The sequence below is a fragment of the Eleutherodactylus coqui genome, chromosome 1 (assembly GCF_035609145.1).
Source record: "Eleutherodactylus coqui strain aEleCoq1 chromosome 1, aEleCoq1.hap1, whole genome shotgun sequence".
NCBI classification, from domain to species: Eukaryota; Metazoa; Chordata; class Amphibia; order Anura; family Eleutherodactylidae; genus Eleutherodactylus; species Eleutherodactylus coqui.
The window spans coordinates 16,159,443-16,185,047 of NC_089837.1; the positions used below are offsets into that span (position 1 = coordinate 16,159,443).

The 25,605-nt window shown below is 50.5% G+C and overlaps 1 protein-coding gene across 1 annotated transcript in view; it reads right to left on the bottom strand.

Moving 5' to 3' along the window:
* Nucleotides 1-25,605, bottom strand: part of DPYSL5 (dihydropyrimidinase like 5) — a 62,137-nt gene that overhangs the window by 6,979 nt on the left and 29,553 nt on the right. The window contains exons 3-11 of the mRNA XM_066594393.1: nt 15,566-15,724; nt 14,211-14,390; nt 13,356-13,424; nt 12,803-12,847; nt 9,213-9,288; nt 4,232-4,388; nt 2,117-2,258; nt 1,731-1,873; nt 771-978 (exon numbers count right to left, since the gene is read on the bottom strand). Coding sequence (XP_066450490.1) covers nt 771-978; nt 1,731-1,873; nt 2,117-2,258; nt 4,232-4,388; nt 9,213-9,288; nt 12,803-12,847; nt 13,356-13,424; nt 14,211-14,390; nt 15,566-15,724 — 1,179 coding nt within the window. The remainder of the gene's footprint in view (nt 1-770; nt 979-1,730; nt 1,874-2,116; nt 2,259-4,231; nt 4,389-9,212; nt 9,289-12,802; nt 12,848-13,355; nt 13,425-14,210; nt 14,391-15,565; nt 15,725-25,605) is intronic.

Below are 25,605 nucleotides of genomic sequence, written 5' to 3' on the forward strand. Positions count from 1 at the left end.
AACAGAAAGATGAGACCCCAGCGGGCAAAAGAGCGCAAAACTTGTATCACTGAGCAGCGGAGAAACATCTGGTCAGATGGAGCCAGATTTCTGTTGCTGATGGGAGGTCAGAATTTGGTGCAAGCAGCATGAATCGCTGACCCCTTCCTGTCAGTTGATCAGAACATGTCAGCACCGCCATCTAATCTGCAGCAACTACAAGCAGCTTCCTGTCCGCGGGGGCCAATATTCCTGCAGAACGATGTCATCACCTGGTGAAATCTACGCCATAATGAATGTCTGCGGTTCTCATGACCGCCACTAGATGCGGGTCTCTAATTAAGGGGCCGTTCAGTTTAAGCTTTGGATTGTTAAGGTGTAAATGGTTATAAATGGTCCTCTGAAGTTGGAGGTCTGGAGGAGGCCGGTGTGTCCGGCCCAGACAATCCTCTGTGAGCGGAGAGAACAGCGCCACCCATCTTCCTCCAGTCCTGATAGTTCGTTACAATGTGTCAGCCTGGGGGTGCAGAGGATTGTCTAGGCTGGACAGAAGAGGAACATGTCCTCGGCTGTGGAAGTGTTACCATTCACTGACAACAAGCAGAGAGCTTGAAAACATAGATTTGAAACATAAAGCTGCAGCAACGATGAGGCTGGATGAGTGCTAGATTATATATGTGACCCCCTGGACACAAGCCTCCCTCATGTAACGACCCCCGTCCGCTCATCATTCAGGGCCCCCCAACTCTTATTACTGGCCCTCAGCTGTCTCTGCGACCCGCTGGCATCACCTTCTCCTTCTGTATCATCTTCTTGTATAAATAGTCGGGGTAAGTCCTCATGGGGAAGAACGCTCCGGACCCCTCCGCACACATAAAGACTCCGTTCTCGTAGACCACCCGGCCGCGACTGATGGTGACCAGGGGCACTCCGTGGCATCGCATGTTCTCATATGGGTTGATATCACCGCCCTGGATTTGGGTGCTGGCTGAGATGGTCCTGGAGAGCATAAGAGCGCAAGAAGAAAACACCTAGAAAATGGCGCAAATGTAACGGTTTGCGTAATGTGAAGCAGAGAACAGGCCCCCAGCTCCAAGTGTCCTCATGCCACAGAGCGGCCCTTGCATCCCCCAGCAGGCGTGACGCCTCTGACCTCTCTGTGGGGCAGAAACGGGGTTAAAGGGAACCCGTCACCCAGAAAACAACATGCAATCCGCCGCTGTAACGTTAGGCCGCGCGACACAAGCCGGACAGACAGGGGGTTTGCATCAGCAGAAAATCTAGAGGTTGTGTGCCCACCATGACTTAGAGACGGCACCATGAGCCCCCCGAGCCAGCGCTCGCCGTCGCCCCCTTTGTCTTGAAGTCAGCGTTGGTAGCCTCCCTGCCGCGTCCTCCGCCGTACGTGTAGCGCAAACACCTCGAATGTGAGGGGAAGACAATGCCGGAGGGGCGCACAGAACACAGGCAACATCCCCGTGCTACCAGCGCTGACGCCAAGCTAAAGGGAGCAGAAGGAGAGGCGGGCCTAGGCAGTGATGTGATGAATCGGAGGGCTCATAGCCACACCTCCTTGACATAAATCAGTGCAACCTTCAAAGTAAGATTTCCTGCAAATGCAAAAACACTTATCTTCCACAAATCATGTCTGTCCTGCCGGTGTTATACCGCTTAACGCTACGGCGGCGGACCGTCAATCACATTCCGGGTTCCCTTTAAACATAGAGGACTGCGGGATCGGTATCACCTACCTTGTGGCTTCGGGGTCCCAGACCACCACGTCTGCATCCGCTCCAGGGATGATGCGGCCCTTGCGTGGGTACATGTTGTGGATCTTGGCTGCGTTGGAGCTGGTCACCGCCACAAAACTGTTCTCGTCCATCTTACCTCCCACCTGCAGGGCGGACATACGTTATACTAGGCGACCGCAACGTTCCATAGTGAAAAACTGAGTACGCGTGAGTTCTGATAATGGGCCACTAGGGGGAACCGCAGGACATCAGCTGGAAACCTGCAATACTCCTGCTGTGGGGAAACTGCAACTATCAAGATGTGTTGCCTACTAGGAGTCGAAAATTTGGCAATGGCTGGAGCGCCACAGGGCGCGCGCCCCCCACGGGTCGGAAAGTAGACTCACCACTCCTTTCTCCCAGATGACGCACATGCGGTCCTGCACGCCTCCAACTCCGTGGGGAATTTTGGTGAAGTCGTCTTTGCCCATTGCCTTCTGCTTGGTGGTAAATGTTCTGTGGTCTGAGGCCACCACATTCAGGGTGTCACTGGCGGGAAAGAGAAGTCAGTCGGCACTGAAGGCGGGTTTTGGATTTATAGCAATAAAGCTATTTGAATTAAACATTTTACGTCTTTCAAACAAGACCGGCATATAAAACACTGCTGTAAGGCTGATCTCACACGGGCAGCACAATGTCGGCCGTGAAACGTGGCCCAATATCGCGCTCCCATCACTTTTTGGAGGTTGTGATCCTGAAATCCGTGTCGGAGGATCAGCAAGCGTTTCCCATTGATCTCAACAGGGAATCTTGCATCGCACTCGCCGTGCAATGTGTTTTCCGGCCCCATTGAAATCATAGGCAAGGCGCTCCGAGGCGACACCTTAAGATGGGCCTGCCGCGATGCGGGACAAAGAAGTCGCTCATGTATATGACCTCATTCAATAGACAGGGGTTCATAGTTGTGCGAAATTTGTGCGTTTCGCATCGCACATATGCGGCCTTAGTAAATTTTCTCCTTTTTCTTTTAATTCCTCACTACTTTCAAATCCTCTGCTTGCAGTCAATGAATATGAGTTCTTCAGAGGCAGTAAACTGTACACTGCTGGTCCTGCTGAGAAGTGATACAATTGTATCCAGTGTAGACAATGCTCTGTGAGCTAACAGCCGGACTGCAGACTGATACATTGTACATAGCTGGTCCTGCTCCCAGCTGAGAAGTGATACAATTGTATCCAGTGTAGACAATGCTCTGTGAGCTAACAGCCGGACTGCAGACTGATACATTGTACATAGCTGGTCCTGCTCCCAGCTGAGAAGTGATACAATTGTATCTAGTATAGACAATGCTCTGTGAGCTAACAGCCCAGACTGCAGACTGATACATTGTACAGAGCTGGTCCTGCTCTCAACTGAGAAGTGATACATTTGCATCCAGTGTAGACAATGCTCTGTGAGCGAACAGCCCAGACTGCAGACTGATACATTGTACATAGCTGGTCCTGCTCCCAGCTGAGAAGTGATACAATTGTATCCAGTGTAGACAATGCTCTGTGAGCTAACAGCCGGACTGCAGACTGATACATTGTACATAGCTGGTCCTGCTCCCAGCTGAGAAGTGATACAATTGTATCTAGTATAGACAATGCTCTGTGAGCTAACAGCCGGGACTGCAGACTGATACATTGTACATAGCTGGTCCTGCTCCCAGCTGAGAAGTGATACAATTGTATCCAGTGTAGACAATGCTCTGTGAGCTAACAGCCGGACTGCAGACTGATACAATGTATATAGCTGGTCCTGCTCTCAGCTGAGAAGTGATACAATTGTATCCAGCATAGACAATGCTCTGTGAGCTAACAGCCGGGACTCCAGACTGATACATTGTACATAGCTGGTCCTGCTCCCAGCTAAGAAGTGATAAAATTTTATCCAGTGTAGACAATGCTCTGTGAGCCAACAGCCCAGACTGATACATTGTATAGACCTGGTCCTGCTCCCACTGAGAAGTGATACAATTGTATCCAGTGTAGACAATGCTCTGTGAGCTAACAGCCCGGACTAAGAACTATGAATGTGCGGATCACACCCACCTATGTCCTGTTGTGGCAAGTCCCAAAGACATGTGCAATGGTAAACTGTCTCTTTAAGGGTTAATATCAGGGCTCCCTTGGATTCTACATCCAAGTCAGACTGTACTAACCCACTAACAGCCTGCTGCCCGTTGCACTATAGGTCCAGGCACCACCCATGGCCAGTGGATGTTCTAACACTTCACTCCTGGGCACTGGTATATGGAGCCACAATGTCTCTAAGTCCAAGGGGTCCCAGCTTGTAGACCTTCAAGAAAGCTCACAAATGTCCAGGGGCTCCTTACACAAGCAGGTCTGGAGCAGCACTGCCAAGGTGGTATAGGGAGACTTACTGGCCATGTAATGCTCCTTGGGAAATAAAATATGCAAATGGGTGGGAAATGCCCCTATGGTGATGAAGAACTAGAGAGAGATGCCCTTCTCACTTACTTGGCCAGCAGACTCATGAGGTAATTGGGGGTGTTGGCGTCTAGACGGAGTGGAGGGATGGTGACGTAGGCGGCAGCGTGTGACCATTCCTGGTGGTAGTAGTGGAGGCCGTTCAAGGTGGCGTGGGCCGTGGTGGTTTCTGCATAAACTGGCTTTCCTGAAAAAAATATCATTTACAGGGTGTTTAGGGCGAACTGATATTGGGGTGCAAAATATTGTTCTGTGATAGCTGTACGCTTTTACAATTCTGCATTCGCACCTTCCCTACATCAGCGCAGCGACTCCACGTCCACGTACTGTCGGAAGGCATATAGTCCACAGATCAGCCCTGGGTAATCTGTCTATGAGCTAGCAAGAATCCCCATCGCCAAATCATGTGACCCCTGCAATTCAGTAAGGCATACAACCTACCGAAATGTGAACCTCATGCACTGGGAAGTGTAAGGCACCAACTATGGTCTGCCCAAGAAGGCAAAAAATTGTCTACATGATAGAGCCTGGCCGCCCGTCTCCAGGGGCTCCGGGCGCAACGCGGCCGCCTGTCTCTAGGTGACGTATATATATCCTGGCCGCCTGTCTCTAGGTGACGTATATATATCCTGGCCGCCTGTCTCTAGGTGACGTATATATATCCTGGCCGCCTGTCTCTAGGTGACGTATATATATCCTGGCTGCCTGTCTCTAGGTGACGTATATATATCCTGGCTGCCTGTCTCTAGGTGACGTATATATATCCTGGCCGCCCGTCTCTAGGTGACGTATCTATCCTGGCCGCCCGTCTCTAGGTGACGTATATATATCCTGGCCGCCCGTCTCTAGGTGACGTATATATATCCTGGCCGCCCGTCTCTAGGTGACGTATATATATCCTGGCCGCCCGTCTCTAGGTGACGTATATATATCCTGGCCGCCCGTCTCTAGGTGACGTATATATATCCTGGCCGCCCGTCTCTAGGTGACGTATATATATCCTGGCCGCCCGTCTCTAGGTGACGTATATATATCCTGGCCGCCCGTCTCTAGGTGACGTATATATATCCTGGCCGCCCGTCTCTAGGTGACGTATATATATCCTGGCCGCCCGTCTCTAGGTGACGTGTATATATATCCTGGCCGCCCGTCTCTAGGTGACGTGTATATATATCCTGGCCGCCCGTCTCTAGGTGACGTGTATATATATCCTGGCCGCCCGTCTCTAGGTGACGTGTATATATATCCTGGCCGCCCGTCTCTAGGTGACGTATATATATCCTGGCCGCCCGTCTCTAGGTGACGTATATATATCCTGGCCGCCCGTCTCTAGGTGACGTGTATATATATCCTGGCCGCCCGTCTCTAGGTGACGTGTATATATATCCTGGCCGCCCGTCTCTAGGTGACGTATATATATCCTGGCCGCCCGTCTCTAGGTGACGTATATATATCCTGGCCGCCCGTCTCTAGGTGACGTGTATATATATCCTGGCCGCCCGTCTCTAGGTGACGTGTATATATATCCTGGCCGCCCGTCTCTAGGTGACGTATATATATCCTGGCCGCCTGTCTCTAGGTGACGTATATATATCCTGGCCGCCTGTCTCTAGGTGACGTATATATATCCTGGCCGCCTGTCTCTAGGTGACGTATATATATCCTGGCCGCCTGTCTCTAGGTGACGTATATATATCCTGGCCGCCTGTCTCTAGGTGACGTATATATATCCTGGCCGCCTGTCTCTAGGTGACGTATATATATCCTGGCCGCCTGTCTCTAGGTGACGTATATATATCCTGGCCGCCTGTCTCTAGGTGACGTATATATATCCTGGCCGCCTGTCTCTAGGTGACGTATATATATCCTGGCCGCCTGTCTCTAGGTGACGTATATATATCCTGGCCGCCTGTCTCTAGGTGACGTATATATATCCTGGCCGCCTGTCTCTAGGTGACGTATATATATCCTGGCCGCCTGTCTCTAGGTGACGTATATATATCCTGGCCGCCTGTCTCTAGGTGACGTATATATATCCTGGCCGCCTGTCTCTAGGTGACGTATATATATCCTGGCCGCCTGTCTCTAGGTGACGTATATATATCCTGGCCGCCTGTCTCTAGGTGACGTATATATATCCTGGCCGCCTGTCTCTAGGTGACGTATATATATCCTGGCCGCCTGTCTCTAGGTGACGTATATATATCCTGGCCGCCTGTCTCTAGGTGACGTATATATATCCTGGCCGCCTGTCTCTAGGTGACGTATATATATCCTGGCCGCCTGTCTCTAGGTGACGTATATATATCCTGGCCGCCTGTCTCTAGGTGACGTATATATATCCTGGCCGCCTGTCTCTAGGTGACGTATATATATCCTGGCCGCCTGTCTCTAGGTGACGTATATATATCCTGGCCGCCTGTCTCTAGGTGACGTATATATATCCTGGCCGCCTGTCTCTAGGTGACGTATATATATCCTGGCCGCCTGTCTCTAGGTGACGTATATATATCCTGGCCGCCTGTCTCTAGGTGACGTATATATATCCTGGCCGCCTGTCTCTAGGTGACGTATATATATCCTGGCCGCCTGTCTCTAGGTGACGTATATATATCCTGGCCGCCTGTCTCTAGGTGACGTATATATATCCTGGCCGCCTGTCTCTAGGTGACGTATATATATCCTGGCCGCCTGTCTCTAGGTGACGTATATATATCCTGGCCGCCTGTCTCTAGGTGACGTATATATATCCTGGCCGCCTGTCTCTAGGTGACGTATATATATCCTGGCCGCCTGTCTCTAGGTGACGTATATATATCCTGGCCGCCTGTCTCTAGGTGACGTATATATATCCTGGCCGCCTGTCTCTAGGTGACGTATATATATCCTGGCCGCCTGTCTCTAGGTGACGTATATATATCCTGGCCGCCTGTCTCTAGGTGACGTATATATATCCTGGCCGCCTGTCTCTAGGTGACGTATATATATCCTGGCCGCCTGTCTCTAGGTGAGGTATATATATCCTGGCCGCCTGTCTCTAGGTGACGTATATATATCCTGGCCGCCTGTCTCTAGGTGACGTATATATATCCTGGCCGCCTGTCTCTAGGTGACGTATCTATCCTGGCCGCCTGTCTCTAGGTGACGTATCTATCCTGGCCGCCTGTCTCTAGGTGACGTATCTATCCTGGCCGCCTGTCTCTAGGTGACGTATATATCCTGGCCGCCTGTCTCTAGGTGACGTATATATCCTGGCCGCCTGTCTCTAGGTGACGTATATATCCTGGCCGCCTGTCTCTAGGTGATATATACACTACTGGTCAAATGTTTTAGAACACCTACATTTTTCCAGTTATTTCTGACATTAACGCAGTTCAAGTCCAGCACATAATGTGGAATGGTTCAAAAGTATGTTAAAACATAAAAAAAATGAAATTTTCACTTGAAACGTAACAATAGTCTGAATTTATGGTTTTAACCAAAGGGCTGTTTTCAGGGAACACATCAAGGCCGGCTGCTCTGCAGCACAGCAAGCAAATTATGGTTTGAAATTGGCTGCAAACTATTCCTACAAGTGTCTCAACTTTCGTAGAGGACTTTCCAACCCTCTGATTGTACATAAGCAGTGCTGAACAGCGGGCACTGCCACACACTACAGGGCAGGATGTGGACAGGTCTGCTCTTCAGGGCAGAACACATTGTAATCATAAAGGCAATCAGCTAAAGAGGACAAACAACTAGAACCCTCAGAAGTGGAGGTCTGTCCTACAGAGAAATTACTGGGAAAGCCAAGGTGGCGGCCAGTACAGCTTCCTGCACCACCGGAAGTGGAGGGAACCGACAGGAGGAGGAGGTCTGGCAGACCAAAGGCCACTACAAAGTCAGAAGACAGGTTTCTGAGAGTCGGCTGTTTGTGTGACCGGCTCACAGCACAAAATCTCCAAGCACGGCTCAACGCAGCAAGAAATAACCAAGGTTCCATTTGAGCAGTGAAGAGAAGACGTCTGTAGGTCTGACGGGGGAGAATCAGTAAGAAGCCGCTGCCAAGACTACAAGATAGAAGACTTACTGGGGCCAAGCAGCACCTCCAGTGGACTACTGAAGAGCAGAAGGAGGTCTGATGGACTGATCTGACATCTTTGGTACGTCACACGGGGGGTTTATACGCTATTGAGTAGGTGAAAGGCTCCTGAGGAGGAGGACGTGTGATGGTCAGGGGCTCTTCAGCTGGATCTAGTGTTGGCAACTTGCACAGGGCGATTGGCACATTGGACAAAAAAAGACTACCATAGCATCTAGATAAGCCATACAATACCCTCTGGTGCACGCCTAGTTGGTCAAGGGTTCATATTACTGCAAGACAAGGATCCAAAACCTACTTCTGGGTTATGTCAGAACTACTGAAGAAGACAAGAAGAAGCTGGCAGGCTGCAAAGTATAGGATAGCCTTCAAACTCTTCAAATTTAACCCCATTGAGCTTGTTTGTGATGAAGTGGACAGTAGGGGGAAGCAGAGCAGCCGACAGAGCAGCACATTTGTGGGAACTTCTGTAATAATGCTGGAAAGAGATTCCTGAGCAACATGTGACTGCAGCTGTGGGGAGAATACCCCGATGGTGTACCGCCGTCATATCACCCGGAGGGGGCGACTGGGAGGAGGCGGACATCTGGGTGTAATTGGGGCAACTAAGTTATTCCAGTATTTTTGTTTTATTTAATATTTTTATTAATCTTGGTTATTTGTTCTCTTCCATTTCAAAGTACGTTTGAGACATGAAACTGTAAATATCAGTAAAAACTGGATACATTGAGGGGTTTTCCTCCCTTTCTAACATTTACTCTAGGTGCCATGGCTGCTACTGATGGCACCTAAGTGGGGAGTGGCATTTAGCGAGTCCCTGATGATGATGTGTTTCCCATTATCTGATCCCACCACACTCTCACACAAGGTATTTCTATCTAGTACTCCACACAATGTAAATGGGTGCCACGTCCACCTCTCAGGTCTCACCTTGCATTTTGGCAGCAGCAATGACATCACCTGCTGACATACTGGACACGTTCACCAAGTATACAGGGCAAAAAGTCTAAGAAGCAGAGACAGAGAGGTGGCTACAAGGTTAGTAGAGCAGAATACGCAGGAATCAGGATTAGTCGCTGACTAATTAGTGATATTGCCAAAAAACTGCTGCAGATATAACACATCGGAGCAGTATCACATCATAGATCACATACAGGGGCGGCACATCACACAGACAGGAACAGAATCACACTAAATATCATACATACACTGTCCTACCGAAAGTACCGTAGTTTTTGGACTGTAAGACGCACTCAGCTTTAGACAACAGAAAGCTGGATAAAATATTTCAAATTAAAGCTTTCCTGGTGGGCTAAAGTGATGGAGGATTTAGCTCCAAGTAAACCTGGATACCTGCAGCAGCCACAACAGTAATTGGGTCCGTAGCAGTAACTGTGGCTCACAGTGGTCCCAGTATTAGTAGTGGACTCCAGTGATCCTAGTAGTAATAGTGGCCTCCAGTGGTCCCAGGAGTAAAAGTACCTCCAGTATTAATAGTGGCCTCCAGTGATCCTAGTAGTAATAGTGCCCCTAGTAGAAATAGTAGCCATACAGTGCTCCTAGTAGTAATAGTGCCCCTATGAGTAAGAATGGCCTCCAGTGGTCCCAGTAGTAATAGTGCCCTGAGTAGTAATGGTGGCCTCCAGTGGTCCCAGTAGTAATAGTGCCCCTAGTAGAAATAGTGGCCCCATAGTGGTCCTAGTAACAATAGTGCCCCCAGTAGTAAAAGTGGCCTCCAGTGAGGTCCCAGGAGTAACAGTGCCCCCAGTATTATTAGTGGCCTTCAGTGGTCCCAGTATTAATAGTGTCCCCAGTAGTAATAGTGGCCTCCAGTGGTCCTAGCAGTAATAGTGCCCCTAGTAGAAATAGTGGCCTGCAGTGGCCCTAGTAGTAATAGCGCCCCAATTAGTAATAATGGTCTCCAGTGGTCCCAGCAGTAATAGTGCCCCCAGTAGTAATACTGGCCTCCAGTGGTCCCAGTAGTAATAGTGCCCCCAGTAGTAATAGTGGTCTCCAGTGGTCATAGTAGTAATAGTCCCCCTAGTAGAAATAGTGGTCTCCAGTGGTCCCAGTGTTAGAAGTGCCCCCAATATTAATGGTGGCCTTCAGTGGTCCAAGTAGTAATACTGCCCCTAGTAGAAATAGTGGCCACACAGTGGTCCTAGTAGCAATAGTGCCCCCAGTAGTAAAAGTGGCCTCCAGTGATCCCAGGAGTAATAGTGCCCCTAGTAGAAATAGTGGTCACCAATGGTCCTAGTAGTAATAGAGCCCTTAGTAAAAAATAGTTGCCTCCAGTGGTCCTAGTAGTAATAGTGGCCTCCAGTGGTCCTAGTAGTAATAGTGCCCCCAGTAGTAATAGTGCCCCCAGTAGTAATAGTGGCCTCCAGTGGTCCTAGTAGTAATAGTGCCCCCAGTAGTAATAGTGGCCTCCAGTAGTAATAGTGCCCCCAGTAGTAAGAGTGGCCTCCAGTGGTCCTAGTAGTAATAGTGCCCCCAGTAGTAATAGTGCCTCCCGTGGTCCTAGTAGTAATAGTGCCCCTAGTAGTAATAGTGCCCCCCGTAGTAATAGTGGCCTCCAGTGGTCCTAGTAGTAATAGTGCCCCCAGTAGTAAGAGTGGCCTCCAGTGGTCCTAGTAGTAATAGTGCCCCCAGTAGTAATAGTGCCCCCAGTGGTCCTAGTAGTAATAGTGGCATCCAGTGGTCCTAGTAGTAATAGTGCCCCTAGTAGAAATAGTGGTCTCCAGTGGTCCTAGTATTAATAGTGCCCCCAGTGGTCCTAGTAGTAGTAGTGCCCCGATTAGTAATAGTGGCCTCCAGTGGTCCCAGTAGTAATAGTGGTCCTAGTAGTAGTAGTGCCCCCATTAGTAATAGTGGTCTCCAGTGGTCCTGGTAGTAATAGTGGTCCTAGTAGTAATAGTGCTCCTATTAGTAATAGTGGTCTCCAGTGGTCCCAGTGTTAGAAGTGCCCCCAGTATTAATAGTGGCCTCCAGATTATCAGCGGTGGCCAAGGTAAAGTACTTCCCGGTGGTCATAATGATCAGTCACAGTGCAAAAGCACTGTAACTAGTCATTATAGAAGCGGTCAGAGGGGTCTAGCACTGCCGGACCATCCTGATGTCGGACCAAAAGAATCACACACTTTTTTCAAGCTTGTTTTCTTGCTAAAAAGTACATCTTTTCGACTAAAAAATACGATAATTGGACCTCTGAGCAAGAACCACTAGTAGTATTTATTTCCATAGGGTAATACTTAGTGGGGCTCCTTTGGCCCTCATGACATCGGATACCCTGTGTTATACTTTCTACTCATGTCTGATAAACTTCAGCTGGCATTTCTCTTCATTCACCCTGCAAATGTATGGTGAGTTCTCTCAAAGAAGACGCATCGGCCCGTCTGCAGTGCTTCAAGCAGCGCAGTCATTGGACAGTTGAGTAATGGAAAAGCGTTCTATGGAGTGAGGAATCGCCCTACTGCATCTTCACATCAGATGGATGTACCCCGGTGTGGGGGATCAGGGGAACGCCGCCAACAGTCATGTATAACAGAAGGGCGGTTATAGTCTGGGGATGTGTGACGTGGCACGGCCTCGGCCTGTTGTTTGTAGTGATGAGAACCATGAGCACAGAAGTGACCCCGAGATTACAGAATGTGCTGCCGACAACGTGGTAACGCTCCGGGAATGGTCGGCCATACTTCCAACAAGACAACGCGCCTCGTCACACATCCAATGCTGTTTTCTGTTGATTTGAGGACATGGATGCTCCACGATTGGACCGGCTGCACAACCTGAACCTGTCAGGCAGGAAATATGAAGAGAGTCCATCTTCTCTGAGAGAAGTCGCCAGATGTTTGTAGGATGAATTGAGGGATTCTTGTACAGATCATAATATATATCTCACGCAGGAAGAACATCACTATCTCTCTCTCTACATATATCTCACACGCAGGAGGACCATCACACTACATATATATCACACACAGGAGGACCATCAGACTACATATATATCACACGCAGGAGGACCATCACACTACATATACATCACACACAGGAGGACCATCAGACTACATATATATCACACGCAGGAGGACCATCACACTACATATACATCACACTACATATACATCACACTACATATATATCACACACAGGAGGACCATCACACTACATATATATCACACTACATATACATCACACTACATATATCTCACACGCAGGAGGACCATCACACTACATATATATCACACGCAGGAGGACCATCACACTACATATACATCACACTACATATACATCACACTACATATATCTCACACTACATATATCTCACACTACATATATCTCACACTACATATCACACACTACATATCACACACTACATATCACACACTACATATCACACACTACATATCACACACTACATATCACACACTACATATCACACACTACATATCACACACTACATATCACACACTACATATCACACACTACATATCACACACAGGTAGACGCGGCAGGCTCACCCGGTTAGCGATGGTTATGGCTCGATGCACGGCTTCTGCTTCCAGCTGTAATGAGGACAGAGTAGAGTCGTTAGAGGTCACCAGTCCGATCTTATAACACAGTCCAGACCCCGATGGACCCTTTACCAGTGCTGGGGGGCTGCTCTTGTCATGTGCTGTGACCAATCCCCTGTCTTCCGCTGACTGACCCCTTCCCCTCTCACAGCATGTACATACAGAAGTCAGGTAAAAGATGCTGCGGAGCCCCCCACCCCTCCTCCTCTCCCCTCGGGGGGCTTCTGAAGGTGTGATCATTAACACCAGACATAATTATACTATGTGGCCTCCTCAGCCATGGAGTGTGACTGCGCCCGATCCTACGGAGCCAACACCCGTGTGGTCAAACATGCCACTACAATGCCTCAGATTAGCCATCGGAGGCAGCGCAGCTCACATCCAGTGGAAGTCTATGTTACTCCCCATGCGGTGGGGTTGGGGGGTTGATGGTGATGGGCAAAATAGGAAAAAACTAAAACCAACTTGACAGAGCCTCAGACTTGGCTCCGCTGCATACCTCCTCCGGCCGACTGATCTCAATGCCTTCAGGGCCGGTGATTCCAAGCTCCAAGGTCTCCCTGGCGCCCTGCAATGACAAGTCCAAGCTGGCATTAAAAGGGCAAAATGTTAGTAACAGCAGACAGGCAAAGGGGCGGAGCCAGGACTTCAGTGAGCCAACCCATCCAGAACTAGATCCCGGCAGTTCTCATCCTCCTGCTTGTTCAGTGTCTGCATTCTGGGAGATGCGGTGTACTATTACATCTCCCACAATGCAATGCAGCTGAATGCACATAAGTAGTAACCTCCACAGCGGTAACTGCCAGCGGTTTCTCTTCTTCATCTTCAGCGTTTGCAATGTGATTTTTAACTCTCCCATAGTGGATAACGCACAACGATGGAACAAGCTGCAGCCGGCCCATTCTGCAGCTCCACAGCGCAGGGAAGAACGGCCGTGTGAGTTAACCCATTGCAAACAGTGTGTTGATACATCTCAGGAGTTCTGTGCATGGCGCCAAAGAAAAGAACGCGTGCGATTTTATCTCCCGCGCAAATTAGCGCTCGCGGAGTATTTACACGGGCGACGCTGCAAAACTGAAAAACTGCAGCACGTTCCAGGTGTCTGCAGAGAACTCGCCCGTTATTGGATATGTGCGCGGTAAAAACCGCATCGCTCTCTAGGTACACGCCAGTTACGTGTGCGTGCCTTGGGATTATTGGCACAGGCGAGAAAATATCATCGCATCGTGCTGGTTAGAAAATCACCTTTTTAGGTGCTCTGCCCTCATAATCGTGACTGCAGCTCTGGATGTGACTAGAGTCCAGGATGGGCCGCAGGGTCGGTACATTACAAGGACCGCTGGCGTTCACTTACCTCGGCCACCAGGTCTCCGTTCTCGGCGTGGACCCGCGTCACGACACCCAGATCCTTGCAGTGCCGGAAGACTTGGCAGAGCTCGCTGTCCCTCAGCATGTACAAGTCCTTGTAGGCCATGAACATCTGGAAGGAGTTCACCCCCTTCTCTCGCACCAAGGTCTCCATCTCAGCCTTCACCTGTAAGACAGAGGGTGGGACAATGACATCGCAGCGGGCGGGACCCCCAAGGAGAGGGACCCCAATGCAACACCAACATGGGGCTATATAGGCGACTACCAAACAGCAACAGACACGGAGGCTGAATGCTACAGGCCATTGTGTAGGGATTAACCCCCTACCACCCAGGGCGTAAATGTACTACCTGGGGGAGAAGCAGTTCCCCTGAACAGGCGTACATTTACAGCCTATGGGCTCAGAAGCTGAGCCAGGGCCATCCACGGCAGGAGCCGGCTGTGACCGATAGCCTACTTCAACAGTAGGGATCAGTGTGAACACCGATCTCCATTGTTAACCCCCTACAGGCCGCTGAGACCTCACTGGCCCTCCGTTATGTAATCATGGAGGGCCGATGGGTTGCCATGTCATGGAAACGGCAGACAACTATGATCACTACGATTTCCGGTAATGTATTGCAGTGCAGTAGTGCTGCAGTGTATTATCAGGGCAATCATACAAAATGTAAGAAAACATACAAAAAAAAAAAAGACTTTCTGCTCTATTTAAGAAAAACAAATTAACCCCCCCCATGTTTGGCATCGCTTCATTTGTAAAAACCAATAAACTAAAAAACACACCTTGTATCCTGCACAGAAAACACTGCAAAAAATAAGGAAACCGAAAGAAAAAGCTTTTTTTGGTCATTTTCACTCCCAATAACATGCAGTAGAAAAGATCAAAAAAAGCCGTATGTACCCCAAGATGGTACCGATACAAACTGCAGCTCGTCAACTAAAGAAGCAGACTGTAACAGAGCTCCGCCCATACAAAAAGTTCTGGGACTCTGTGGGCGGCAATGCAAAAAAATACATATATTATAAAAAAAAAAAAAAAAACCCCGTAATAAATAAATATAATTTTGGTATTTAGTAATTGTACCGACCTGCAGAAAACATTCATCAGGTCATCTGTGCTGCAGGATGAACACTGGAAAAAAATACCCAAACCAATGGCAGAGTTGGGGCGCTCTCCTCCTGCCCTCCGAAAGTTTTTTAAATAAAATGTACCCAAAAAACGGTACCAATAAAAACGGCAGCTCATAGAAAAAAATCCCCTCGTCCGGCCGTGGCGACGGGAAAATAGCATGGAAATGCAAATCCCCTAAAACTTCGCTGCAAAAGGTTGTGTTGCAGTACCTTAGATCCCCACCAGGTGACGCCCATGTGGAGGGCATAGTCACAGCAGACTTTGGGGTCGGCCAGGCTCCGGCACTTCTCGTAGGCATCCAGCAGCGACATGTCCCTGTCTGGAAGGACGTGACCGATCACCATGGTGGTCCCTCCCATCAGCGCAGCCTGCGGGGTCAGAGAAAGAGGATGATGATCAGAGACAGGACAAGACGGAGCAGAAACAGAAGATCATGTCTTACACTCCAGTCACATCCAGAGCTGCACTCAGACTTCCCTGCTGGCTCCTTGTATAAGCAGTGTGGGGTCTCTGAAGAGGTCAACACTAACTTCAGCAATGCACAACCGCTGCTGGAGACTGTCAGCATGGAGCTGTCCCATGTGCTGAAACCCTAACCCCGCAGACAGCAGAGAGAGTGGAGTCCTCATTGGACACTTCAGCTTCTGCAGGGTCCTGAAACATCATGAAAAGTGTTAAAAGGGTGTCTTTACGCCAAACTTATTACCAGCACACAACGATGTTTCATCGGCTGCACGGGTTATGAGACCCCTGTCCCAGCGGCGTGACCCCCGGAGGCGGCACAGTATACAGGCTACACGCCAGCCCATCCTCAGTTCTCAGGAGGAGGCATTTCTGGTGCGGTCGGAGAGGATGCCCCTGTCACCATTGTGCCTTGTAACAAAGAAGCCGGCCTCCCAAAGTCTAATAATGGGGCTCTGTGTGAGCGGCGGCGCACCCGCTGACCCCCCGAGACATGAGTCCTCGCCAGTCATCACATTATAGGTCCATCACTGCCATACGCAGGATCACCAAGGCTTCGTTCACACCTACGTCTTCACTTTCCTGCGCTGTTATGGAGTAGATTCTCTAGTGGAGTCACGCATGTTATACATGTTATATGGGTCATACAATATAACTAAAAAAGAAAGTTATAGCGCCCTTATCCTCCCCTCCATTCTGCCTCCTGCGTGGCCATCGCATTCCACCCGTCCTACCTACTGCTTGGAAAGCTCATCCTCTCCCACCTGCCTCCTGCACCGCCCCGACTCACCCTCTCCCTCCTGCACCGCCCCGACTCACCCTCTCCCTCCTGCACCGCCCCGACTCACCCTCTCCCTCCTGCACCGCCCCGACTCACCCTCTCCCTCCTGCACCGCCCCGACTCACCCTCTCCCTCCTGCACCGCCCCGACTCACCCTCTCCCTCCTGCACCGCCCCGACTCACCCTCTCCCTCCTGCACCGCCCCGACTCACCCTCTCCCTCCTGCACCGCCCCGACTCACCCTCTCCCTCCTGCACCGCCCCGACTCACCCTCTCCCTCCTGCACCGCCCCGACTCACCCTCTCCCTCCTGCACCGCCCCGACTCACCCTCTCCCTCCTGTACCGCTGACTCATCCTCTCCCTCCTGCCTCCAGTACCGCTGACTTATCCTCTCCCTCCTGCCTCCTGTACCGCTGACTTATCCTCTCCCTCCTGCCTCCTGTACCGCTGACTTATCCTCTCCCTCCTGCCTCCTGTACCGCTGACTCATCCTCTCCCTCCTGCCTCCTGTACCGCTGACTCATCCTCTCCCTCCTGCCTCCTGTACCGCTGACTCTGCCTCTGCCTCCTGTACCGCTGACTCTGCCTCTGCCTCCTGTACCGCTGACTCATCCTCTCCCTCCTGCCTCCTGTACCGCTGACTCATCCTCTCCCTCCTGCCTCCTGTACCGCTGACTCATCCTCTCCCTCCTGCCTCCTGTACCGCTGACTCATCCTCTCCCTCCTGCCTCCTGTACCGCTGACTCATCCTCTCCCTCCTGCCTCCTGTACCGCTGACTTATCCTCTCCCTCCTGCCTCCTGTACCGCTGACTCATCCTCTCCCTCCTACCTCCTGTACTGCTGACTCATCCTCTCCCTCCTGCCTCCAGTACCTCAGACTCATCCTCTCCCTCCTGCACCGCTGACTTATCCTCTGCCTCCTATACCGCTGACTCATCCTCTCCCTCCTGCCTCCTATACTGCTGACTCTGCCTCTGCCTCCTGTACCGCTGACTCTGCCTCTCCCTCCTACCTCCTGCACCGCTGACTCATCCTCTCCATCCTGCACCGCTGACTTATCCTCTGCCTCCTATACCGCTGACTCATCCTCTCCCTCCTGCCTCCTATACTGCTGACTCTGCCTCTGCCTCCTGTAGCGCTGACTCATCCTCTCCCTCCTGCCTCCTGTAGCGCTGACTCATCCTCTCCCTCCTGCCTCCTGCACCGCTGACTCATCCTCTCCCTCCTGCCTCCTGCACCGCTGACTCATCCTCTCCCTCCTGCACCGCTGACTCATCCTCTCCCTCCTGCACCGCTGACTCATCCTCTCCCTCCTGCACCGCTGACTCATCCTCTCCCTCCTGCACCGCTGACTCATCCTCTCCCTCCTGCACCGCTGACTCATCCTCTCCCTCCTGCACCGCTGACTCATCCTCTCCCTCCTGCACCGCTGACTCATCCTCTCCCTCCTGCACCGCTGACTCATCCTCTCCCTCCTGCACCGCTGACTCATCCTCTCCCTCCTGCACCGCTGACTCATCCTCTCCCTCCTGCCTCCTGTACTGCTTACTCTTCCTCTCCCTCCTGCACCGCTGACTCATCCTCTCCCTCCTGCCTCCTGTACTGCTTACTCTTCCTCTCCCTCCTGCACCGCTGACTCTTCCTCTCCCTCCTGCCTCCTGTACTGCTTACTCTTCCTCTCCCTCCTGCCTCCGGTTCTACTAGCTCATCCTTTTCATCCTGACTCCCACATTTTGGTGACTCCTGACACCAGGAGGGCGCCAGCTTCCCCATGCACTAATCATTAATCACCTGGGTCCCCCCCCCACATGTCGCTTTGCGTTAGGGCTGATGACATTCGGTAAGATGGCGGCTCTGACTATTAGTAGACCGCAGAGCCCGTTATATAAGCACCATTATACCCATCCCTGATGTGATAATGCAGTGAGAGGGGACGAGACTGGAATATGTAATCCCCTCTCCGGCCGCCACAGAAAAGATCTGGATTTCAATCCCTTTTATTTCGGGACAAAGGCGCGGCGGGCTCCCCGGAGGGCTCAGGTTTCCATAGACACGGGACGGGCCATCCTCAGGAGACCCCTGAATGTCAGCACACAAGGGGGATTAACTCTACACAGACCAAAACCTAATAGGCACACCAACACTGCAGTCTGTAGGGGAATCCTCTGCTCCCTGTTATCAGCCACGTCAGCCTGTGTGCATATGTGTATATACAGATATGTGTATATACAGATATACCCCCAGTACAGTGCAGAGTAGAATATTATATATTCCCCGCCAACCCTTCTAGCATATAATATTCCCCGCCAACCCTTCTAGCATATAATATTCCCCGCCAACCCTTCTAGCCTATAATATTCCCCGCCAACCCTTCTAGCATATAATATTCCCCGCCAACCCTTCTAGCATATAATATTCCCCGCCAACCCTTCTAGCATATAATATTCCCCGCCAACCCTTCTAGCATATAATATTCCCCGCCAACCCTTCTAGCATATAATATTCCCCGCCAACCCTTCTAGCATATAATATTCCCCGCCAACCCTTCTAGCATATAATATTCCCCGCCAACCCTTCTAGCATATAATATTCCCCGCCAACCCTTCTAGCATATAATATTCCCCGCCAACCCTTCTAGCATATAATATTCCCCGCCAACCCTTCTAGCATATAATATTCCTCGCCAACCCTTCTAGCATATAATATTCCCCGCCAACCCTTCTAGCATATAATATTCCCCGCCAACCCTTCTAGCATATAATATTCCCCGCCAACCCTTCTAGCATATAATATTCCCCGCCAACCCTTCTAGCATATAATATTCCCCGCCAACCCTTCTAGCATATAATACTCCCCGCCAACCCTTCTAGCATATAATATTCCCCGCCAACCCTTCTAGCATATAATACTCCCCGCCAACCCTTCTAGCATATAATATTCCCCGCCAACCCTTCTAGCATATAATATCCCACGCCAACCCTTCTAGCATATAATATTCTCCGCCAACCCTTCTAGCATATAATATTCCCCGCCAACCCTTCTAGCATATAATATTCCCCGCCAACCCTTCTAGCATATAATATTCCCCGCCAACCCTTCTAGCATATAATATTCCTCGCCAACCCTTCTAGCATATAATATTCCCCGCCAACCCTTCTAGCATATAATATTCCCCGCCAACCCTTCTAGCATATAATATTCCCCGCCAACCCTTCTAGCATATAATATTCCCCGCCAACCCTTCTAGCATATAATATTCCCCGCCAACCCTTCTAGCATATAATACTCCCCGCCAACCCTTCTAGCATATAATATTCCCCGCCAACCCTTCTAGCATATAATACTCCCCGCCAACCCTTCTAGCATATAATACTCCCCGCCAACCCTTCTAGCATATAATACTCCCCGCCAACCCTTCTAGCATATAATATTCCCCGCCAACCCTTCCAGCATATAATATTCCCCGCCAACCCTTCTAGCATATAATATTCCCCGCCAACCCTTCTAGCATATAATATTCCCCGCCAACCCTTCTAGCATATAATATTCCCCGCCAACCCTTCTAGCATATATTATTCCTAGACAACGCTTCTAGCATTTTTTTTCTGACAACCCTCCTAGCATGTATGTATGTATGTATGTATATGTGTATGTATATATATATATATATATATATATATATATATATATATATATATATATATATATATATATATATATATATACACATATACACATGTATATGTGTGTGTATGTATATATATATATATATACACACATATATACACACACACACACACACACACACACACATTCCCCCACAACGCTTCTAGCTTCTAGCATATATTCCCAGCTTTCATTCTATACCGACAGCTAGGAATATATCACATATGTGACAGCTGGGAACATATGACATTAATGACAGCTGGGGATATATGTGTCGCCTGATATAAGCAATCGCTAGGAGTATATCAGATAAGTGACAGATGGGGAATATAGGATATAAATGATGTCTGGGAATATACGATATAGTCGATGGCTGCAAATATATAAGCAACAACCGGGAATATATAAGTGGTGGCTGTGAGTGTAAGATATAGGTGACAGCTGAGTATATATTATAAGTGATAACAGCCAGTATATGACGCTGGAAATATATAAAGAGATTGCTGTGAATATACAATACAAGCGGCCACCGCGACCACACCGTGCAAGCGGCGACCGCGACCACGCCGTGCAGGCGGCGACCGCGACCATATAGTATGCGATATAATTGACGGCCCCGTATATATAACAGCAGGCTCCGCCCCGTTCTCTGACTACAGGCTGTAACATATCATTCTGGCGGTCAGTCAGGTAGGTCCTCACTACAGAGCGCTGACAGCCAGGGCAGTATCTGATCTCGGGCCAGGCTGATTCCTCGTCTCGTTAGCTAATTAGCGGCCTTGTTAGTGCCTGGTAAACACGGGAGCGGCCTGTCAGCACACGTCTGCACTGCACGCGTGAATTATTCATCTCGCCGTGTCTGGCGCGGCCGCCGTCTGGTGCGACACCCTCAGCGCTTCCTCTCATCCCCCTCTCCCTTCATTCTGTCCCAGTTTCATCCTCGAGACGACTGACGTAACCCTTGCATCGCGGCAGAGAATGGCAAACATGGCGCCCCCCTCAGCCAGAAGAAATGACTGAGCAACCACAAAAGTGCAGCAGGGGGTCAATAATGAAGAATGCACAACCGGCGAGGCAAGAACCGTGTCCCAGCAGCCCTCACGGCTGCACATATAGCATCCGCTCCTTTAACAAGGTTCGTCCTAAGTACGGGACATCAGCAGTAGATCAGCGGGTTCGGCTGCCCAGGAACCCCGCTCATCAGCTGCTTGCCAAAGCAAGCAAGCTCACGCATGAAGCCGACAGCTCAGTTTTCACTGCAGTGGCCGGGTTCGGTATTGCAAGCAAAATTCCCACTCATTTCAATGTCTGCAATACCAAGCCTTGCCACTAGACTAAGGATGGAGCTGTCTGCTTCCTGTAAAAATCTGCTCAGTGCATAAGTGCAATGGCCCAGCATACAGCTGACCAGTGGGGGCTCCTGAGTGACGGATCCTCTGAGGATAGACCATAAATAGTTTACAACTGGACAACCCCTTTAAAAATGGCCCCTTTAAGAGGAAAAGCTTGTATTTGAGGCTCCAGGGGTGTATATGAGCTGTCATGTGGCCGTCCCTCCCTCTGTCCAGGAATGTACTAAACCAAGTAGGTAAAGAAGGCCATCATTTCTCCTTAGGGAGAGACCTAGAAGGTGTGGGGAGAATTCTAAGGCCATCCGTGCAAATAGAAAGATGGAACAATACCTCTACAGCGCCACCTATTGGAAGGCAGCAGACCTTTTAACAAGCCTTGTAACCATGACTGGGAATGTGAGCCAAAGCCTTCTGGAGGATGCTGGCTGGGGCTCATATTCCCAGACTCGCTAGACTAAGTAAGGGGAGGGACTATGCTAATATTATACGCAATGCTCCCCCTTGTGGAGAGCACACGACCATGCACAAAGGCCAAGCAATGCTCCCAGGGTAATAATCCACCACAGCGCCACCTATTGGAAGGGAGCTGCACTATGCCTAACAGGTCTATAAGACCCCCTGCACTCTTGTGGTGGTCTCCACCAAGCCCGGTGGACATTCACCCAGCCAACCAGACCCCCACTGTACACTGCTGAGGGGTAAGAGCCCCCAAACTGCTGTCTGTCCCGGGGTGTCCTGGTTTGGCTGACCGCTTTAGTCATGATACAAGTTAACCCCTTCAGGACCTTCTTCCTCCCCACATTCCACGAGCCGCACCGTTCCCACTGACCTGGCGTTTGATGGCTGGGTTGTGCCATCTTAGATGCCAAATAATGTACAGAAACAAGAAAACAACGTAATTGCGCCATAATTAGGAGTTTTAGGCTAAGTTTACACGGGACCGAAATCTCGTGGCACGGCCACACTGAAGAGACGCCATATCTCCGCAGCTTCACAAACCGTAGCAGTTGGTCCAGCGGCGTCCCGCTGCAGCCGCGCTCCGCTCTATGGGGAAAGAAAACGATAAAAGAATTGGCATGCCGCGGAATTAAATGCCACGCTGCACGTTCGCTTCCACCCGGCTTTGCCGCACTGGATTGGCCGCCCCGTGTGGACAAGATTTTTTTTGCAAACTCTCGTCGACATGGCTGGCCAATCCCGGGATTAGGAGCCGCGGGCGGAACTGCCGCACGGAAATGCCACAGCGATTCCCTTCCGTGTGAACCGAGCCTCACTCTGCAAAAAATGCAGTAAAATGAGACGCCGTTTGCTCCGCGGATCAGTAAGGTTACGTGATGCCAGGTTTATAACGCTCCGCGGATCAGTAAGGTTACGGGATGCCAGGTTTATAACGCTCCGCGGATCAGTAAGGTTACGGGATGCCAGGTTTATAACGCTCTGCGGGTCAGGAAGGTTACGGGATGCCAGCTTTATAACGCTCCGCGGGTCAGTAAGGTTACGGGATGCCAGGTTTATAACGCTCCGCGGATCAGTAAGGTTACGGGATGCCAGGTTTATAACGCTCCGCGGATCAGTAAGGTTACGGGATGCCAGGTTTATAACGCTCCGCGGATCAGTAAGGTTACGTGATGCCAGGTTTATAACGCTCCGCGGATCAGTAAGGTTACGGGATGCCAGGTTTATAACGCTCCGCGGATCAGTAAGGTTACGGGATGCCAGGTTTATAACGCTCTGCGGGTCAGGAAGGTTACGGGATGCCAGCTTTATAACGCTCCGCGGGTCAGTAAGGTTACGGGATGCCAGGTTTATAACGCTCCGCGGATCAGTAAGGTTACGGGATGCCAGGTTTATAACGCTCCGCGGATCAGTAAGGTTACGGGATGCCAGGTTTATAACGCTCTGCGGGTCAGGAAGGTTACGGGATGCCAGGTTTATAACGCTCCGCGGGTCAGGAAGGTTACGGGATGCCAGGTTTATAACGCTCCGCGGGTCAGTAAGGTTACGGGATGCCAGGTTTATAACGCTCCGCGGGTCAGTAAGGTTACGGGATGCCAGGTTTATAACGCTCTGCGGGTCAGGAAGGTTACGGGATGCCAGGTTTATAACGCTCCGCGGGTCAGGAAGGTTACGGGATGCCAGGTTTATAACGCTCCGCGGGTCAGTAAGGTTACGGGATGCCAGGTTTATAACGCTCCGCGGGTCAGTAAGGTTACGGGATGCCAGGTTTATAACGCTCCGCGGGTCAGCAAGATTACGGGATGCCAGGTTTATAACGCTCCGCGGGTCAATAAGGTTACGGGATGCCAGGTTTATAACGCTCCGCGGGTCAGTAAGGTTACGGGATGCCAGGTTTATAATGCTCCGCGGGTCAGTACAATTACGGGATGCCAGCTTTATAACGCTCCGCGGGTCAGTACGATTACGGGATGCCAGGTTTATAACGCTCCGCGGGTCAGGAAGGTTACGGGATGCCAGGTTTATAACGCTCCGCGGATCAGTAAGGTTACGTGATGCCAGGTTTATAACGCTCCGCGGATCAGTAAGGTTACGTGATGCCAGGTTTATAACGCTCCGCGGATCAGTAAGGTTACGGGATGCCAGGTTTATAACGCTCCGCGGATCAGTAAGGTTACGGGATGCCAGGTTTATAACGCTCTGCGGGTCAGGAAGGTTACGGGATGCCAGCTTTATAACGCTCCGCGGATCAGTAAGGTTACGGGATGCCAGGTTTATAACGCTCCGCGGATCAGTAAGGTTACGGGATGCCAGGTTTATAACGCTCCGCGGATCAGTAAGGTTACGGGATGCCAGGTTTATAACGCTCTGCGGGTCAGGAAGGTAACGGGATGCCAGGTTTATAACGCTCCGCGGGTCAGGAAGGTTACGGGATGCCAGGTTTATAACGCTCCGCGGGTCAGTAAGGTTACGGGATGCCAGGTTTATAACGCTCCGCGGGTCAGTAAGGTTACGGGATGCCAGGTTTATAACGCTCCGCGGGTCAGCAAGATTACGGGATGCCAGGTTTATAACGCTCCGCGGGTCAATAAGGTTACGGGATGCCAGGTTTATAACGCTCCGCGGGTCAGTAAGGTTACGGGATGCCAGGTTTATAATGCTCCGCGGGTCAGTACAATTACGGGATGCCAGCTTTATAACGCTCCGCGGGTCAGTACGATTACGGGATGCCAGGTTTATAACGCTCCGCGGGTCAGGAAGGTTACGGGATGCCAGGTTTATAATGCTCCACGAGTCAGTAAGGTTACGGGATGCCAGGTTTATAACGCTCCGCGGGTCAGTAAGATTACGGGATGCCAGGTTTATAACGCTCCACGGGTCAGTAAGATTACGGGATGCCAGCTTTATAACGCTCCGCGGGTCAGCAAGATTACGGGATGCCAGCTTTATAACGCTCCGCGGGTCAGTAAGGTTACGGGATGCCGGGTTTATAACGCTCCGCGGATCAGTAAGGTTACGGGATGCCAGGTTTATAACGCTCCGCGGGTCAGTAAGGTTACGGGATGCCAGGTTTATAACGCTCCGCGGGTCAGTAAGATTACGGGATGCCAGGTTTATAACGCTCCACGGGTCAGGAAGGTTACGGGATGCCAGGTTTATAACGCTCCGCGGGTCAGGAAGGTTACGGGATGCCAGGTTTATAACGCTCCGCGGGTCAGTACAATTACGGGATGCCAGCTTTATAACGCTCCGCGGGTCAGTACGATTACGGGATGCCAGGTTTATAACGCTCCGCGGGTCAGGAAGGTTACGGGATGCCAGGTTTATAACACTCCGCGGGTCAGTACAATTACGGGATGCCAGCTTTATAACGCTCCGCGGGTCAGTACGATTACGGGATGCCAGGTTTATAACGCTCCACGAGTCAGTAAGGTTACGGGATGCCAGGTTTATAACGCTCCAAGGGGTCAGTAAGATTACGGGATGCCAGGTTTATAACGCTCCGCGGGTCAGCAAGATTACGGGATGCC